We start from the raw sequence: 14915 nt of genomic DNA, 5'->3' as shown, positions 1-14915 counted from the left end.
CTGTCCTGTAGTGACTGGCCATTCTGTGAATGAGGAGTTGGTATGTTCTCCCTATGTGATAGCCTAGGCTAATCTGTTTCAAGAAGGGAAGGATTACAGTCCCCATCCTGCAGCTCAGGAAACACAAGAACCCCATCTCCTCTCTTTCTATCCACGGACTCTTCCTGCTGTACAGGGCCCCCAGTTAGCATGTTATGCCTATCTGGTAGCGAAGGTAATGTTGACAGTTTATCTGCAGAGTAAACTGGAAGAGAACAACACTGTTTTATTCCATGTTCTATTTTGCTCTTAAGACTACCTTCACCTTAACGGATACCATTATTTACATCATACCAGACCGCTGTTTGTTCCATAATCAACATGCTGTTGCCCTCAACGTTATTTCTCTGATTGAAAACTCATTGTTACTGTGTTTACAAGTGTGTTTGCGGCTTTCTGTCTTTGCGAATTACCCACCTTTGGGCACTGGGCCTGCATTATTTTATCACCAGTCTCACCCTCTCAGTCGTTGGTCTGAATGAGGAAATGCAGTTTGTTGTGTGAGGTTGTTAAGGTTTAAAACACTTCTGTCACACAGAGGGAAATAGCTGAGTTCAGTTCAGCTCATCCCTCCTCATAACTCTGTTTTTCTGCTTCTTTCCTTTTTTCTCTCTCCCCCCCCTCTTCGTTTGCACGCTCTCTTCCCTCGAAGGGTTACCACCCAACAACCTGCTCCTGCTTGTGATTGGTGGAAGTGGGCTGAGCAGGCGGGTCTGTGTTTGTGCTTGTGAGAGATACCAGTCAGAGCAAGTGCAGACTGTCAGTGTCAGGAGGGTTTCAGTGGAGTCAGGCAGACCAGACTCTGGAAAGCAGAAGCAGCTGCGCAAACCTTCCTCTTTCAATCTCAGGACCCAAAGGACTGTCTGTTCCTACACCTCTCTGCCATCTGCTTTCTAAGGCCAGGAGGAAAAGAGGGATTTAAGATCAACAGACACCGATGATATTTCTCTCTCTCTCTCTTCCTACTTACCTCTTTGTTTTTGTCTTGCAAAATCCCTCCTGCACAGAGGAGAGATAATCACAGCCAAAGAAAAGGAGGGATCGAAAATAAACGACAACAACATCATCATACCCAGCGGCCTGTGTGTGGTTGTCCGACTGTCCCGTTGCGGCCCTGCTGCACTGTCCCCCCGAGGAGGGAGACTAATGCATGTGGCGCTGTACTCCGGGTCAGTGGAGGATGAGTCCGGTCATGGAGGCTCAGACCATGCAGGCCAAGCAGCAGCAGACGCAGCAGCAGCTACAACACTATCTGGAGAAAGGGGTCCCGCTTGAGCCCTTCATGCACCAGGTGGGGGGCCACTGCTGCGTGCTGCGTTTCGGGGAGCAGACCATCTGCAAGCCCCTCATCCCCCAAGAGCACCAGTTCTACAAGAGCCTACCCAGCGCCATGAGGAAGTTCACCCCCCAGTTCAGAGGTAAGAGGCTACCCCGGAAGACACATTTCAGTTGAATGCATTCAGTTTTACAACTGACTAGGTATCCCCCTTTCCCTTTCCTAACCACAAACTCCACCGCATCCATCTACTGTGTGTGACTGGGCTAATGTTGTGCTGCTGTGTTCTCTCTCTCTCTCTCTTTTTCCACATTCCATCCTCTCTCTCACTATCTCTTGGAAGGCGGTTGGAAAAGAGGGTAGGTTATTGCAGGTGCATGCATTTTTCTCTATGCAATTTTCATTATTCACAGTCCATGTAAGCCCACAGTTTTAGGGTGTTTTCAGGAAGTCTGACAGTGCCCCTCCACAGAAGGATCAGGTGGGTTTTGTCAATTCTCCAAGGCCCAGGGTAGGACTTTGCAGGCCAGCCAGGATGCTATGTGGTAGCAGGTGCTATTGGACCTGGCCACGGGAGGGCGCTGTAGCATTGGAGCACCACCAGGGTGTCCTGCCCTGCCCCTGTGTGCAGTCACACAGAAACAGGTTGGAGCTGTGTTTCTCTGCCCAGAGAGCATGCAGAGCAGGTAGAATGTAGTATAGTATGCATTAACTGAAGACAGGTTTAGTTGCACACATACACAAATATGCATTCTAACAGGAGAGGGGTGAATCTGTCATACCATGACATCAGTATCTTAGGCTTGAGATTCAGAAGGCAGTGTGGACCTGCAGGGTCCTAAAGTCCTCCCAATCTGGTTAACTCTCCCCTTCCACCTCCAGTGCTGCATCTCCCCTCCACTGTCTAGCCCTTTAACAGTGGGTTATCTAACACTGTGTTATGGTTCACTGCAGCTGTTTGTCTTTAGTCCCTGACAGACAAGTGAAAGGTGAACCTGTGTGTGTACACAAGGAAGAGGAGATCCAATTCATCCCAGTCGGTATCTCCCTTTTCTATCTTCAATCTTCCCTTTGAGCTACAGTACCTTTCCATGTTAATATTTGCAGCTGTTGTGTCTTATGCATCCACACAGAGAGTTGGGGTGGCTGGGTGAGAGAGGTGGATTCTGGGTAGGGTGGGGCATGACTCATGAGAGAGGGGGGTTAGAATGATGCACTTGCGGGATGGGTGGAATGGCGTGAGAGACTGAGTGGCTGAAATAGGCTTTCACTTCATCCATCTGGTCCGTCTACAGAGACTGCAAACTGTGCATGCTGCTGTTCTGCTCTTAGTGCACAAGTTGTTGTAAGACAATATGCATAGGTTTACATGTTTTGTGTTTGTTGGTACTCTATGGTGTTTTTAAGATGTTTTATTTAATGTTGCTCTGTCGTCTACTGTTTAATAAAATTACTGCTATAATGGTTTGATAAACCAGTTTAAATCAATTCAAATCAATAGCATTTTTGATTGCATCTGCTCGAGCTTTGGTGGTTTGTGTTCGGAGTGACTTTCCTTTTCTGCATGATTGATAGTATAATATTGGAAGTGTGTGTGTGTTTACACAACAGCATACTGTACTCAAATATAAACAAGATTTCCAGATAGACACAGCCTCAATTTGTTTTCCCCAAGCCCCATATCTCCATTGCTCTTTCTCTCTCACTTGTTCAAGATCCGAGTTGGGAGATCTGTGTGTATGTTTGTCATGTTGTCCAGGTCCTTTGATCTCTATCAGGTTGAGAGACACCAGGGCAGACAGAAACTTTAGAAAGGCAGGAGAGTAAAAACAGTTGGGGGTAAGAGACAGTCTATTTGCATGTAAAAGGATCATTGAGCACCAATATGTGAAGTTCATCGTGTCATGTCAAATGAAAGCTAAGAGTATATCTTTTTTAGATTAATAAATATATATATAGCATTTTTTAAATATATATATATTTAAAAAATGCTATTTTCTATCCCAAAAAAATGGAATAAGAAAATAAGTAAACCCACATATCTAATTTGGTCTCCCTCGTGAGGAGGGAGGATAATGAAAGTTCACGGAAGTAACAAGAAAAAGTAGACCTATCCACTAGTTATTGTGATTTTACTGATATCACTTTTGTTCATGAATTGTTACGTGATAACTAGAAGTGTTTCGAAAGAATCAGTAATGGAATCTATGCAATTGAATTGGCTACAATGGGAAATCATAATAGTTACGAACCACAATTGGGTTCACAAGTTTGGACAGTACAGCACAGTAGAGTACAGTAAAGAAAAATAGAGTTCAGTACAGTATTGTAGAGTTCAGTAGAACACACGAGGACAGTACAATGTATTGTACTCTACGGTACAGAACTATACTGTACTGGATACTCTACTGAGCTCTTTACTAGCTAGGTTTCCATCCAATTGGTGACTGATTTTGATATTCTAAAATCCACAAAAACAATATGCACATCTTCCCACCAGAGATGTTACAGTCAAATTGTCTTGTTGCGGACAACAGTCATTATGTGATAACGTAGTGCACATATAAATAACTTTTGCGGTTACATTCACATGTACCGAATAAAATATACGATACATAAAAAATCCACCTGCATTGCTTGCTGTTTGGGTATTAGGCTGGGTTTCTGTACAGCACCTTGATATATCAGCTGATGTAAGAAGGGCTGGATAAACACATTTGATTTGATTCCATTGAATTTAAACTCCACTGATGGTTTTATCAGAAGAAATGTTGCGTTGTGTAGCAAATCTATGGTCTTGGCAGTGAGCTCTAGCCAACAGCTCACAGAAACAGTGCGGGCAGGCTACCTACATGATGAGTACAAGTACGGCAGCCACGCATCGATCATCAGAATAAGACCCTCGATATTTATTGGAAAGGAGCGTCAAGCTCGTCACCGTGCACTTTCAACACATCTTATTTCATCTGTAGCCTAATAAACTGCATTCTTTCCCAAAATCGTAGTGGGAGGACCACACAATATTTTGTGACTCCACGTTTACTTCGATATTATGGTTATTATATCAATATTTGCACATAAAGGCATTTCCACCATCGTTTCTCACATAATTCATTTCACCGACACAACAAGATCCCACCCACAAATTTGCTGTTTCCATCAGGCCTGTCGTGACATTTTTATCCGACATGTACTTTGCTTGCATTAAAACTCTTTTGGGATAGGGAGCAGCATTTTCACTTTTGGATGAACAGCGTGCCCAGAGTGAACTGCCTCCTACTCTGTCCCAGATGCTAATATATGCATATTAGATGTGTATTGGACTTGTTAATGTGTGAAAGTTACATATTTCAAAAAAATTTTTGAATTTTGCGCGCTGCCTTATCAGCTGAATGTTGTCGAGGGGTTCCACTTGCGGAACGCCTGCCCTAGAAAGGTTAAAAGGTTGGATGGAAACCTGGTTTATGATTGGTTCAGATTTGGTCCGGCTGAAACAAATTTGTTCTAGTTTGTGGGTAGAGCTATACCCAAATAGTGTGTAGAATAGTACCCAAATATGCAAAGGAGGATTATGCATATTTATACCTTTGTGTACCTATTTAGGATAGATCACCATGAAGAGAATGACATTCAGAGTTTTTGGAAAACGTGGTCACATAAAAAACTGAGTGAGATTTGCCAGAATTCTGTTACCAAACGTTGAATCTGCACAGTTCTTCCAGTGAATGTGTTTTTGTCTTCAGTGTAAAGTGTTAAAAGTAGTCCTTGTGAGTTGTATGGTTTGTTTAACTTTGAAGTCAATGGTTTTGGTTTGGCATATATTTTAAGTGAAAAATCTTAGTCTCAGCGCAAATCTGTTACCGTGGAATTGCCCAGACAAATACTTCCCAGTTTATTCTATTTCCTGCTTAGAAATTCTAATACAGTATTACAGAACGAGAGAGTCAAAATAACCATTGCTTTGCCATTTCTACGAGGTTGATGTCTTACCGGTTTTTCTTCTTCCTTTTGGTCTCTCTCTGTCCCTCAGGTGTGGTATCTGTGATTTTTGAGGAGGATGAGGAGGGCAACCTGTGTCTCATAGCGTATCCCCTGCAAAGTGACTCTGGGGTGGGGGACCTGGAGAATATAGACCCATCGGCCAATGGCGAGCCCAACAGCAAGATGCACCAGTGGGGCATCAAGCATCTGTCTGCCCAGAGTCTGCTGGACTCACGCAAAGACAAGGACAAGAGGTGAGAGACGAGAGAGAGAGACGGATGCACTTGAAACACTGTTACAGAGACCTACTGAGATACACCTATAAAGAGATATACAGGGTGACTGGTGACTGAGACACACACACACACACTTTAAAACCCCAATGCTCATTTGAGACCCCTCTTTTAAAGTCACTGAGATCTATTCTTCTAGTCAAAATAATAAACATTTTTATTTTACATTTATTTAACTAGGCAAGTCAGTTAAGAACAAACAGTGGGTTAACTGCCTTGTTCAGGGGCAGAACGCCAGATTTTCACCTTGTCAGCTTTGGGATTCGATCTTGCAAACTTTCGGTTACAAGTCCAACGCTCTAACCACTAGGCTACCTGCCGCCCATGATGGGGATGTTATTTGCTTAATATACTTAATATAACCATGCCTGTGCTGAAGCCTGTGTGGAAGCACCTGCTTTCAAGATACTTTGTATCGCACATTTTCCTTTATTTTGGAAGTTACCTGTTACCTGTATGTTGAGACACATTGTAGGTTCTAGAATGTAAGCTTGATGCTCTCCACCCGTCCTGACTCCTCTCTTCCTATTTCCCCCAGTCATAAGCTCGAGGGGGAGGTGTTGGAGTGGCTGCAGCAGGAGGAGGTGCCTGTGGGAAGCAGAAACGCCATCCAACACAACCCCTGGAGACTCAAACTCCAACAGAAACACCTGCAGAGGATGAAGGAGAATGCCAAGCACCGCAACCAGTACAGTATCCTTTCAGCGTGGAACAACCACTTTGAACATCAGGCCGTCCAGCACCTGCCTGCAAAGTTTGTCCATGTACTGTACCTAAACATATTACTGTATAGTGCTGCCTATTTCTTCACTCTGCAGAATCTTGTGCCCAAAGTAGCCTTACAATCTCACAGATAATCCACTTGTGACATCTGTGGATTTGTAAGTGAAGTGGATTGATGTGAGGAAAGGCTCGAGATGGATTGGTGTCCGGTCCAGCTGATGAATTAGTGTCTGCTGATAGGGATTCAGGTCTTCCCACTACATTAGCGGAGAGTTAAGTCTCCATCCAGATGCATTAGGAATATGATGTGATTCTCCTGTCACCAGAGGCTCCTTGACTCAGGACCCCTTCCCAGAATTCATCCTGCTGGAGAACCTGACGTGGCGTCATGCGGTTCCGTGCGTGCTGGACCTGAAGATGGGCACGCGGCAGCACGGTGACAACGTGTCCGAGGAGAAGAAGGTCATGCAAATCCGCAAGTGCCAGCAAAGCACCTCTGCCTCCATCGGAGTACGCCTCTGTGGCATGCAGGTACAATGTTAACTTGTGTTATTGATGGGGATGGGGCAGAATTGAAGAGTCTGAAATGATATATTGGCGAGACATAGCTTAGTTCTAGTTCAGAATGAAAGGGAAGAAATGTGTTTCTGAACCCCTCCGTCTCCTACCTCTCTCTCTCAGGTATACCAGTCAGACTCGGGTCAGCTCATGTTCATGGATAAGTACATTGGGCGTAAACTGACCCTGTCGGGCTTCAAGGAGGCTCTGTTCCAGTTCTTCCGTGACGGGCGGCGTCTGCGGCGCGAGCTGCTCTCCCCGGTGCTGCGGAGGCTCAGAGAGATGCAGGCAGCTCTGGAGGGCTGTGAGTCCTACCGCTTCTATTCCTCCTCCCTGCTCATCATCTACGATGGTGAGCCGCCCCGCACACACACACGCAGAGGCCCCGAGGGCGGTCTGTCTGAGGAGGAAGAAGAGGAGGAAGTGGAGAAAGATGAAGAGGCAAGTGCGTTTGGGTTTCCCGGCAGCAGTAGTAGTGGTAGCACTGATGGTGGACGTCTGGCAGCCCGATCTGATGCGGGCCCTGGCCCGGCGGTGGACGTGAGGATGATTGACTTTGCCCACACCACGTGCCCTGACTATGTGGAGGACAGTGTGGTGCACGAGGGCCAGGACAGTGGCTACATCTTCGGTCTGCAGAACCTCATCACCATCATATCCCAGCTGGAGGACCACTGCACAGACTAAAACACACACACGCACACACAGTTTCTCTTCTCTATTTTGGACTCATAGAAGAAGCAGCACACTGGACTACAGAGGCTGGCCATAGGTGCACACTGAACATTGCTGTAGTCAGTTCTTCCACAGGAGTCCTTCATTTGGGTGTTTTTGTTTGTATCCGCAAGGGATACAAAGGGCCATGAAGGTTACATTTGAAGAGACATTTGCAATCTTCTTTAGTTGACTCAGTGAGTTGTCGCCATTATCTGCTTACTCTGTTACCTATTACGAAGTTGGTTATTTTACCCAGTTATTTATTTAGGGAAAAAGCAACACAAGGAGGTTTGAAATGAAGTACAAGACTGCAAGCATGGATTCCAACTGTCCAAAGGTGCCTGGCTTATGCAAGCACACACACACATGCACTGATTTTGATGTGTGCTACTGATCGGGCAGATGTACTTGAAAAAGAAAACAGAGGAACTGATGTATGTGTGTGAAATATTAAAGTTGATGAGAGGAAAGAGAAAACGTCATCTCATCTTCCATTTTTCTTCTAAACCAGTTTATTTTTTCACCCTCTTCTTCTCCTTTTGCATTCATAGAAGATACTATGTTATATTCAGATAGCAATTACATTACATACAGGGACTATAGCTTTATTTATTTGACATGTTTCTTAAATAAAATTTAAATAAAAAATTGTATGTTATTGTATATTATTCATTTTGTTAGAATAATATTAATTAATATTATTATTTGACATATTCAGGTACAGTTGAAGTCGGAAGATTACATACACTTCGGTTGGAGTCATTAAAACTTGTTTTTCAACCACTACACAAATTTCTTGTTTACAAACTATAGATTTGGCAAGTCGGTTAGGACATCTACTTTGTGCATGACACAAGTCATTTTTCCAACAATTGTTTACAGACAGATTATTTCACTTATAATTCACTGTATCACAATTCCAGTGGGTCAGAAGTTTACATACATTAAGTTGACTGTGCCTTTAAACAGCTTGGAACATTCCAGAAAATTATGTCACGTCTTTCGAATTTTCTGATAGGCTAATTGACATCATTTGAGTCAATTGGAGGTGTACCTGTGGATGTATTTCAAGGCCTACCTTCAAACTCAGTGCCTCTTAGCTTGACATCATGAGAAAATCAAAAGAAATCAGCCAAGACCTCAGAAAAATAAATTGTAGACCTCCACAATTCTGGTTCATCCTTGGGAGCAATTTCAAAACACCTGAAACTACCACGTTCATCTGTACAAACAATAGTACGCAAGTATAAACACCATGGGACCACGCAGCATTCATACCGCTCAGGAAGGAGACGCGTTCCGTCTCCTAGAGATGAATGTACTTTAGTGCGAAAAGTGCAAATCAATCCCAGAACAACAGCAAAGGACCTTGTGAAGATGCTGGAGGGAACAGGTACAAAAGTATCTATATCCACAGTAAAACGAGTCCTATATTGACATAACCTGAAAGGCCGCTTAGCAAGGAAGAAGCTACTGCTCAAAAACTGCCATAAAAAAGCCAGAGTACGGTTTGCAACTGCACATGGGGATAAAGATCATACTTTTTGGAGAAATGTCCTCTGGTCTGATGAAACAAATATTTGGCCATAATGACTATCGTTATTTTTGGAGGAAAAGGGGAGAGGCTTGTTAGCCGAAGAACACCATCTCAACCGTGAAACACGGGGGTGGCAGCATCATGTTGTGGGGGTGTTTGGCTGCAGGAGGGACTGGTGCACTTCACAAAATAGATGGCATCATGAGACAGGAAAATGATGTGGATACATGGAAGCAACATCTCAAGGCATCAGTCAGGAAGTTAAAGCTTGGTCACAAATGGATCTTCCAAATGGACAATGATCCCAAGCATACAAATTTGTGGAAGAAATGGCTTAAGGACAACAAAGTCAAGGTATTGGAGTGGCCATCACAAAGCCCTGACCTCAATTCTGTAGAACATTTGTTGGCAGAACTGAAAAAGTGTGTGCGAGCAAGGAGGCCGACAAACCTGACTCATTTACTACAGCTCTGTCAGGAGGAATGGGCCAAAATTCACCCAACTTATTGTGGGAAGCTCGTGGAAGGCTACCCAAACGTTTGACCCAAGTTAAACAATTGAAAGGCAATGCTACCAAATACTAATTGAGTGTTTGTAAACTTCTGACCCACTGGGAATGTGATGAAATAAATCATTCTCTCTACTATTATTCTGACATTTCACATTATTAAAATAAATTGGTGATCCTAACTGACCTAATACAGGGAATTTTTACTCTGATTAAATGTCAGGAATTGTGAAAAACTGAGTTTAAATGTATTTGGCTAAGGTGTATGTAAACTTCAGATTTCAACTGTACCTATATCTTGTAAATTATCTGGATTGTCCACAGTTTGTTGGAGTGGAAATAAAAACAGTTTTGGTTGTGGTAAAATGTACTGTTCTGCTCTGTTTTCTTTGTGTGCTAATACAGTTTCGATCATTCTCACTACAATCAGACATTTTCACCATCTTAAGAGTACAAAAACAAAACTTGCATTGCAAGTTTTTACTGCTTCTAAAACTGCTTCTTGCCCCACATGTTTTCTAAAAATAGCTTTCAGCTAATACAATGTTGCCATGTAATGGATGGAAAAACATGTATAATTTATTGAAAATGTCACTTGGATCTTTTTTGGCACCAACAAAATCAAGTCCCCTTCTGGCACACCGAGTCCAATTGGTTGTAATGGGACTTCGTGTTTTTACCCTGCAAACTAGAATGAACCCTGACTATAATAAACATCTGACAACGCTCTTAGATTATACACATTTGATGGAAGGAAAGTTAATGTGAATGATGATGGGGAATGCCTCTCAAAGTGCCAGCGCATTTATAAAACAATTTAATCCATGATTCGTTTGGAAAGTATGAGAACTGCAGCTCCATAATGTCAGTCATGATGCAGTCCCACTACCACCTGCTGGGTCAGGGGGAAAGACCTGACCACAGGGCTCAGACTGCTCTATTAGATCACATCTAAGAATGGAGGCTAGAATCCCATCTAAATAACACTTGAAAGTATCACTTTCAGTTTATTAAAATGTCAGATGAACATTTATCATGATCGTATTGGGTTGCAGAGAAACATGGGCTCTCTGGAGAGGAGAGTCAATCAGCCAGTCTCGGGAGGAATGCTATGAGTCACAGACTTCTGGAGACATGTGATCCACTCACTGAGCATTCAGAGCTCTTCTCTCTCTCCTGTGTACACGGAAGTGATAGACCATTATCTGCCCAGCATCTCAACTTCCCCTTTAACTCTATGTGCTGTGCTTCAATAAATAACATATGGTGGACATTGACAATCAGAGATGATTTCTGCAATACGCACAAGCCATTGTGTCGGTCAGTGCGTCAGTCTTCTGTCTACAGGTCTCTTGTTTCTCTAGTTAGTCTGACTGATTTAAAGGGGCAGTGTCCTGATAAACCTATGCATGTGGGGTAGGAGTCTCATGTTAAACCTCTGCACTGTGTGTGGAGCAGGTCTGACCAACTGGCTGATGTGACCCAGAGGACACAGCTCCAACCTCAGGGTAAACAGCTGGGTGGATCAGGGCAGGGGACACACAGGCAGTACATGTACACACAAATGCACACAGACACGCACAAACACAAGAACATTCACTGCTTGAAATCACTCTCTCCATACTAAAGATATTTGATGTGTTTTATCTAGTCCCATTCCTGTGTGAGATTGCAGATAGAGAGATTGAGTGATTTGATATAGTATAAACTGTCATATCTCCAGTCTCTTGAGAAGGGACTGTAGTTGATGTTAATGTAACAGTGAAGCCACTGAGGTGACTGTTCTATCTTCTAAACTGTGTGTGTTGTTCATATCCTTGCCCTTCTTTTAACGCTGCTCTGGCTGCCATTGCAAGTGGTCCAGTTGCTTAACAGTGGTACAAAATCACTATGGCAACAGCACCATAGTATTTTTAGGTTTTCTCTGAAGCTGAGGATTAAATGGTGTTCCAGAATCTCAGATGTTTGTGATCATCATACCCCAAATGATGAAATACAATCCCCTTCAAACACTCAGCTCCATTTCAAACAAAAGTATTTATTTCTTACTTGTTTATGTGTCATTCTCCAGTGACTACCATGTGATTCACCTATATTTGGAATCAGAGTTTCAGCTCTCCTATTTTTCTCTCAACCTCATTCTGTCTCCTCTAAAAGCATGCGCTCAAATTCAGCATCTAGGCCTAAGGCCATTCTTAAAATACTCACCCCGGCTAACTTAGGTTTCTGTTTGGTGAAATCGAAAGGAGCCAGAATGCTGCAGAATTTAAGCTTAATTCCTCTTGCCCTCCAATTGAGTCCCACACAAATACCCATCTCATACACAAACAAATACACTTCAACAGCCTGCCAGAACTCACAAACGCATACACAGATTAAGTGTGTTTAAGAGTTCTGAGAAGACCAAGCTAGGCACAACAAAAAGCATGCAAATGTCAAAATGCATGAAGGGAAATAAACACAAACAAGTTTGTACAGCTCATCTTTTTTGGACTGAGTATACAGGTGGATGGACGCAGGCAGACAAGCACACTGATTCCCTTTCAGTCCCATCTCCCACTCAGTCCATCTGTCTCCTCTCTAACAGACAGCCACCCTCATTTGTCTGACATGCGAAGGCTTTCAAAGGCTTACATACATTTATTGTGGCTCTGCCGCGTTCGCCTCTCAAAATGGACTGTGTGTGTGCATGCGTGTGGTTATGCTTGGCAAGTTTTGACAGAGGTTAATTCAGCCCGAGTCCGTGCCTGAGGGGGTTACATAAACAGAACGAGGCTGTGACAAGAGAGATGCTCTTTTCCAACTCTCCTCTCTCTTGCTCCTAGAGAGTACACATAAAACTTCTCTGTGATAAAGGATGTTTCGTTGTGTCATCTGTAGGAAGCCAAAGGCAACGTTGACTTTTGAAGGAATTATATTATATTCAATTCCATCACATGGAAAACGATACAATACATGATGTTCTATAGATCCAAAACATGAATAACGACACTGAAAGAACAGGGATTGACATGACTGACATACATTAACTGCCTCTAAAAATAAGGGAAAGAACAGTTTAATCTGGAGCAGTTGCAAATTAACTGTCCACTCCATTCACTGTGTGTTCCCACAAGTCTCTACTGCACATCTGCACATTTCTCTGTGTGGACGTGTGTTTCTCTGTTAAGAGTTCATGCAGATTTTTCTTCAGGGCCTGTATGAGTGTTTGGCAGAGCTAAATGTATTTGTTGTATGGTAGCCTACTTGTCCAGTATGTGAGTGTGATGGTCAGCTACTTATAAGATCATAGACAACACTGAGTGAACCACTCAGACATCTGTCCATTGACTGAGGGAAGCGTGTCCCCTCTGGGGCCAGCCTCACAAGGACGAACAGATACAACAAAAGAATAACATCAGTCTTAGTGTCAATAGTGGTCTGTCATGTTGCTGTCAGTAATGCATTTTTTAAACAATATGCACCATAAATATACATGTATTTTTATGTATAATTGTGATGTTCAGTCAATCAGCTCATGGAGAAGCAGGTCAGAATTGTACTGATGGAAGTTGCAAAAATATGTTTTCCCCGATTAATCAATTAGAGAGGATGGAGGCAGGTACAGTGACAACAGTAGCTGATCAAGGTTGTTCGTACACCTCTAGGAAGAGGGAACGCAACACCCTACTACAACTCAACTCCCCGTGGAGTGAAAGAGGTATGGAATTGTAGGTGCGAGTAAGGATGACAAGGCAGATAATTTACCGTTTACTGGGAATTTATTCCGTCACACAGTAAATTTGGGGAAAAGGGGCTGGATGGAACCAAGGAAAGTAAATGTCAAAGCCCCCTCTCCTACCTACCCACTACTTACCTAATTTAGCACCACCTGGTGTGCTAACCAAAATACAGGGGGTGGCACGCCCAGGTCTTACCTAGTGTGCATAGACATAGTACATACTATGGGTATAAGTATGCCTTCAGGCCTCTTGCCTAAGCACTCCCTAGGTGCCTTCCCCTTCCCCCTGGGAACAAATGAAACAGAATATTACAAACAATTTCACAAAAACAACTCTGAGAAACACAGGACATTAAATGAGCTCTATCTGACTGAGCAGCAAACTAACACAGAAGATAACCATCAGCTCTCTCACCAACAACTAACATAGTACATACCAAATCTCTTTCTAAGAACCAACCAACCAACCAACCAACCAACCAACCAACCAACCAACCAACCAACCAACCAACCAACATATGATATAACCCTCAGCTTTCTTCTGAGCAGCAGAACACTGGCTTATATAGCTGGAGAGGAGTCTAATGGGCTACAGCTGTATCCTGACGAGGGGGCGGGGTCAGCTCTCCAATCATCGATGTAGCCGACCAATCAGCTGCTTGGGTGAATTTCAGGAAGCCATCCTGAAACACACACACATACAAACAAAACCACAACACAGAAACTGGGAAATGTAACAAAGGTGGATGAGGCCATCAGATCACTTAACATACAGATTGGGTTAGATTGGAGGTCCGAATGAACAAGTGCTCTTTCATCGGTGAGGGGATAGCTGACAGAACAAGGGACATCTTTGAGGGTTGTAAAACCAATATGTTATGCAAAATGCATTTTCAATGTTATTAATTTGTTATTGCATTGTCCATTGCTAATGATAATCATGGAAGGAAGGTTCCCATTGGGCACAGACGTTAATTCAATGTCCTTTCCACATTAGTTCCATGGAATTTCATTGAAATTATGTGGAAACAACTTTTATCCAACCAGCGTGTGCCCAGTGAGTTACCTCATATCCATTCCTTCTCTGGCTCTGTTGCCAGATGTGTCTCATTGGATCATATATTTTCAACTGCTAGAAACAAGCCACTTCCTCTGAAGTAATGGTGAAAACATAATGGTCATGAATCTGCGCTCAGTTTACTCTCAATGGCACACAGAGGCTGTGGTACAGCGAAGCCTATTATCACATCAATTATTATCTGGGTGATTTTTTTTCGAGGTCGCACAGCAAGATATTTTTTTTAGCAATTTAGAGCAGACCGGAATGGCTTGTGTCAACTTGAACTAGCTAGCTAGTAAATGTTAGCCAGATAGCCAGCTAGCTAGGTTAAATAAGAAAAGATGCATTAATTCAACGTTGGCTAGCAATAAAGATACTTGGGAACAAGTCAAGGTTCCTACCCAGCAGCTTCTCAAAATATTCTTCCACTTCATAGCCGCTTCAAGAACATATTTACTCAGATAGTCTGAACTTCATGTGTCTCACCTGACAGCATGAGGTT

General features: G+C 43.1%; 1 protein-coding gene across 1 annotated transcript; it reads left to right on the top strand.

Annotated features, from left to right (window-relative positions):
• Positions 1-748: 748 nt before the first annotated feature.
• Positions 749-8620, top strand: LOC135542108 (inositol hexakisphosphate kinase 2-like). Its single transcript, XM_064968766.1, has 5 exons — positions 749-1457; positions 5346-5550; positions 6128-6282; positions 6668-6843; positions 6994-8620. Exons 1-5 carry the CDS (start codon positions 1190-1192, stop codon positions 7555-7557), a joined length of 1368 nt encoding a protein of 455 aa, XP_064824838.1. The 5' UTR covers positions 749-1189; the 3' UTR covers positions 7558-8620.
• The last annotated feature ends 6295 nt before the right edge of the window (positions 8621-14915 follow it).

The sequence above is a fragment of the Oncorhynchus masou genome, chromosome 6 (genome assembly GCF_036934945.1).
Source record: "Oncorhynchus masou masou isolate Uvic2021 chromosome 6, UVic_Omas_1.1, whole genome shotgun sequence".
NCBI classification, from domain to species: Eukaryota; Metazoa; Chordata; class Actinopteri; order Salmoniformes; family Salmonidae; genus Oncorhynchus; species Oncorhynchus masou.
Note: the sequence above shows the minus strand (reverse complement) of the source record. Positions and strands in the feature narration are given on the sequence as shown.

Coding starts and splice junctions, on each gene's coding strand:
- LOC135542108 (XM_064968766.1), top strand. CDS start 1,190: ATGTGGCGCTGTACTCCGGGTCAGTGGAGGATGAGTCCGGTCATGGAG. Junction 1,458..5,345: donor GTTCACCCCCCAGTTCAGAG/GTAAGAGGCTAC, acceptor TCTGTCCCTCAG/GTGTGGTATCTGTGATTTTT. Junction 6,283..6,667: donor CAAGCACCGCAACCAGTACA/GTATCCTTTCAG, acceptor ACCCCTTCCCAG/AATTCATCCTGCTGGAGAAC.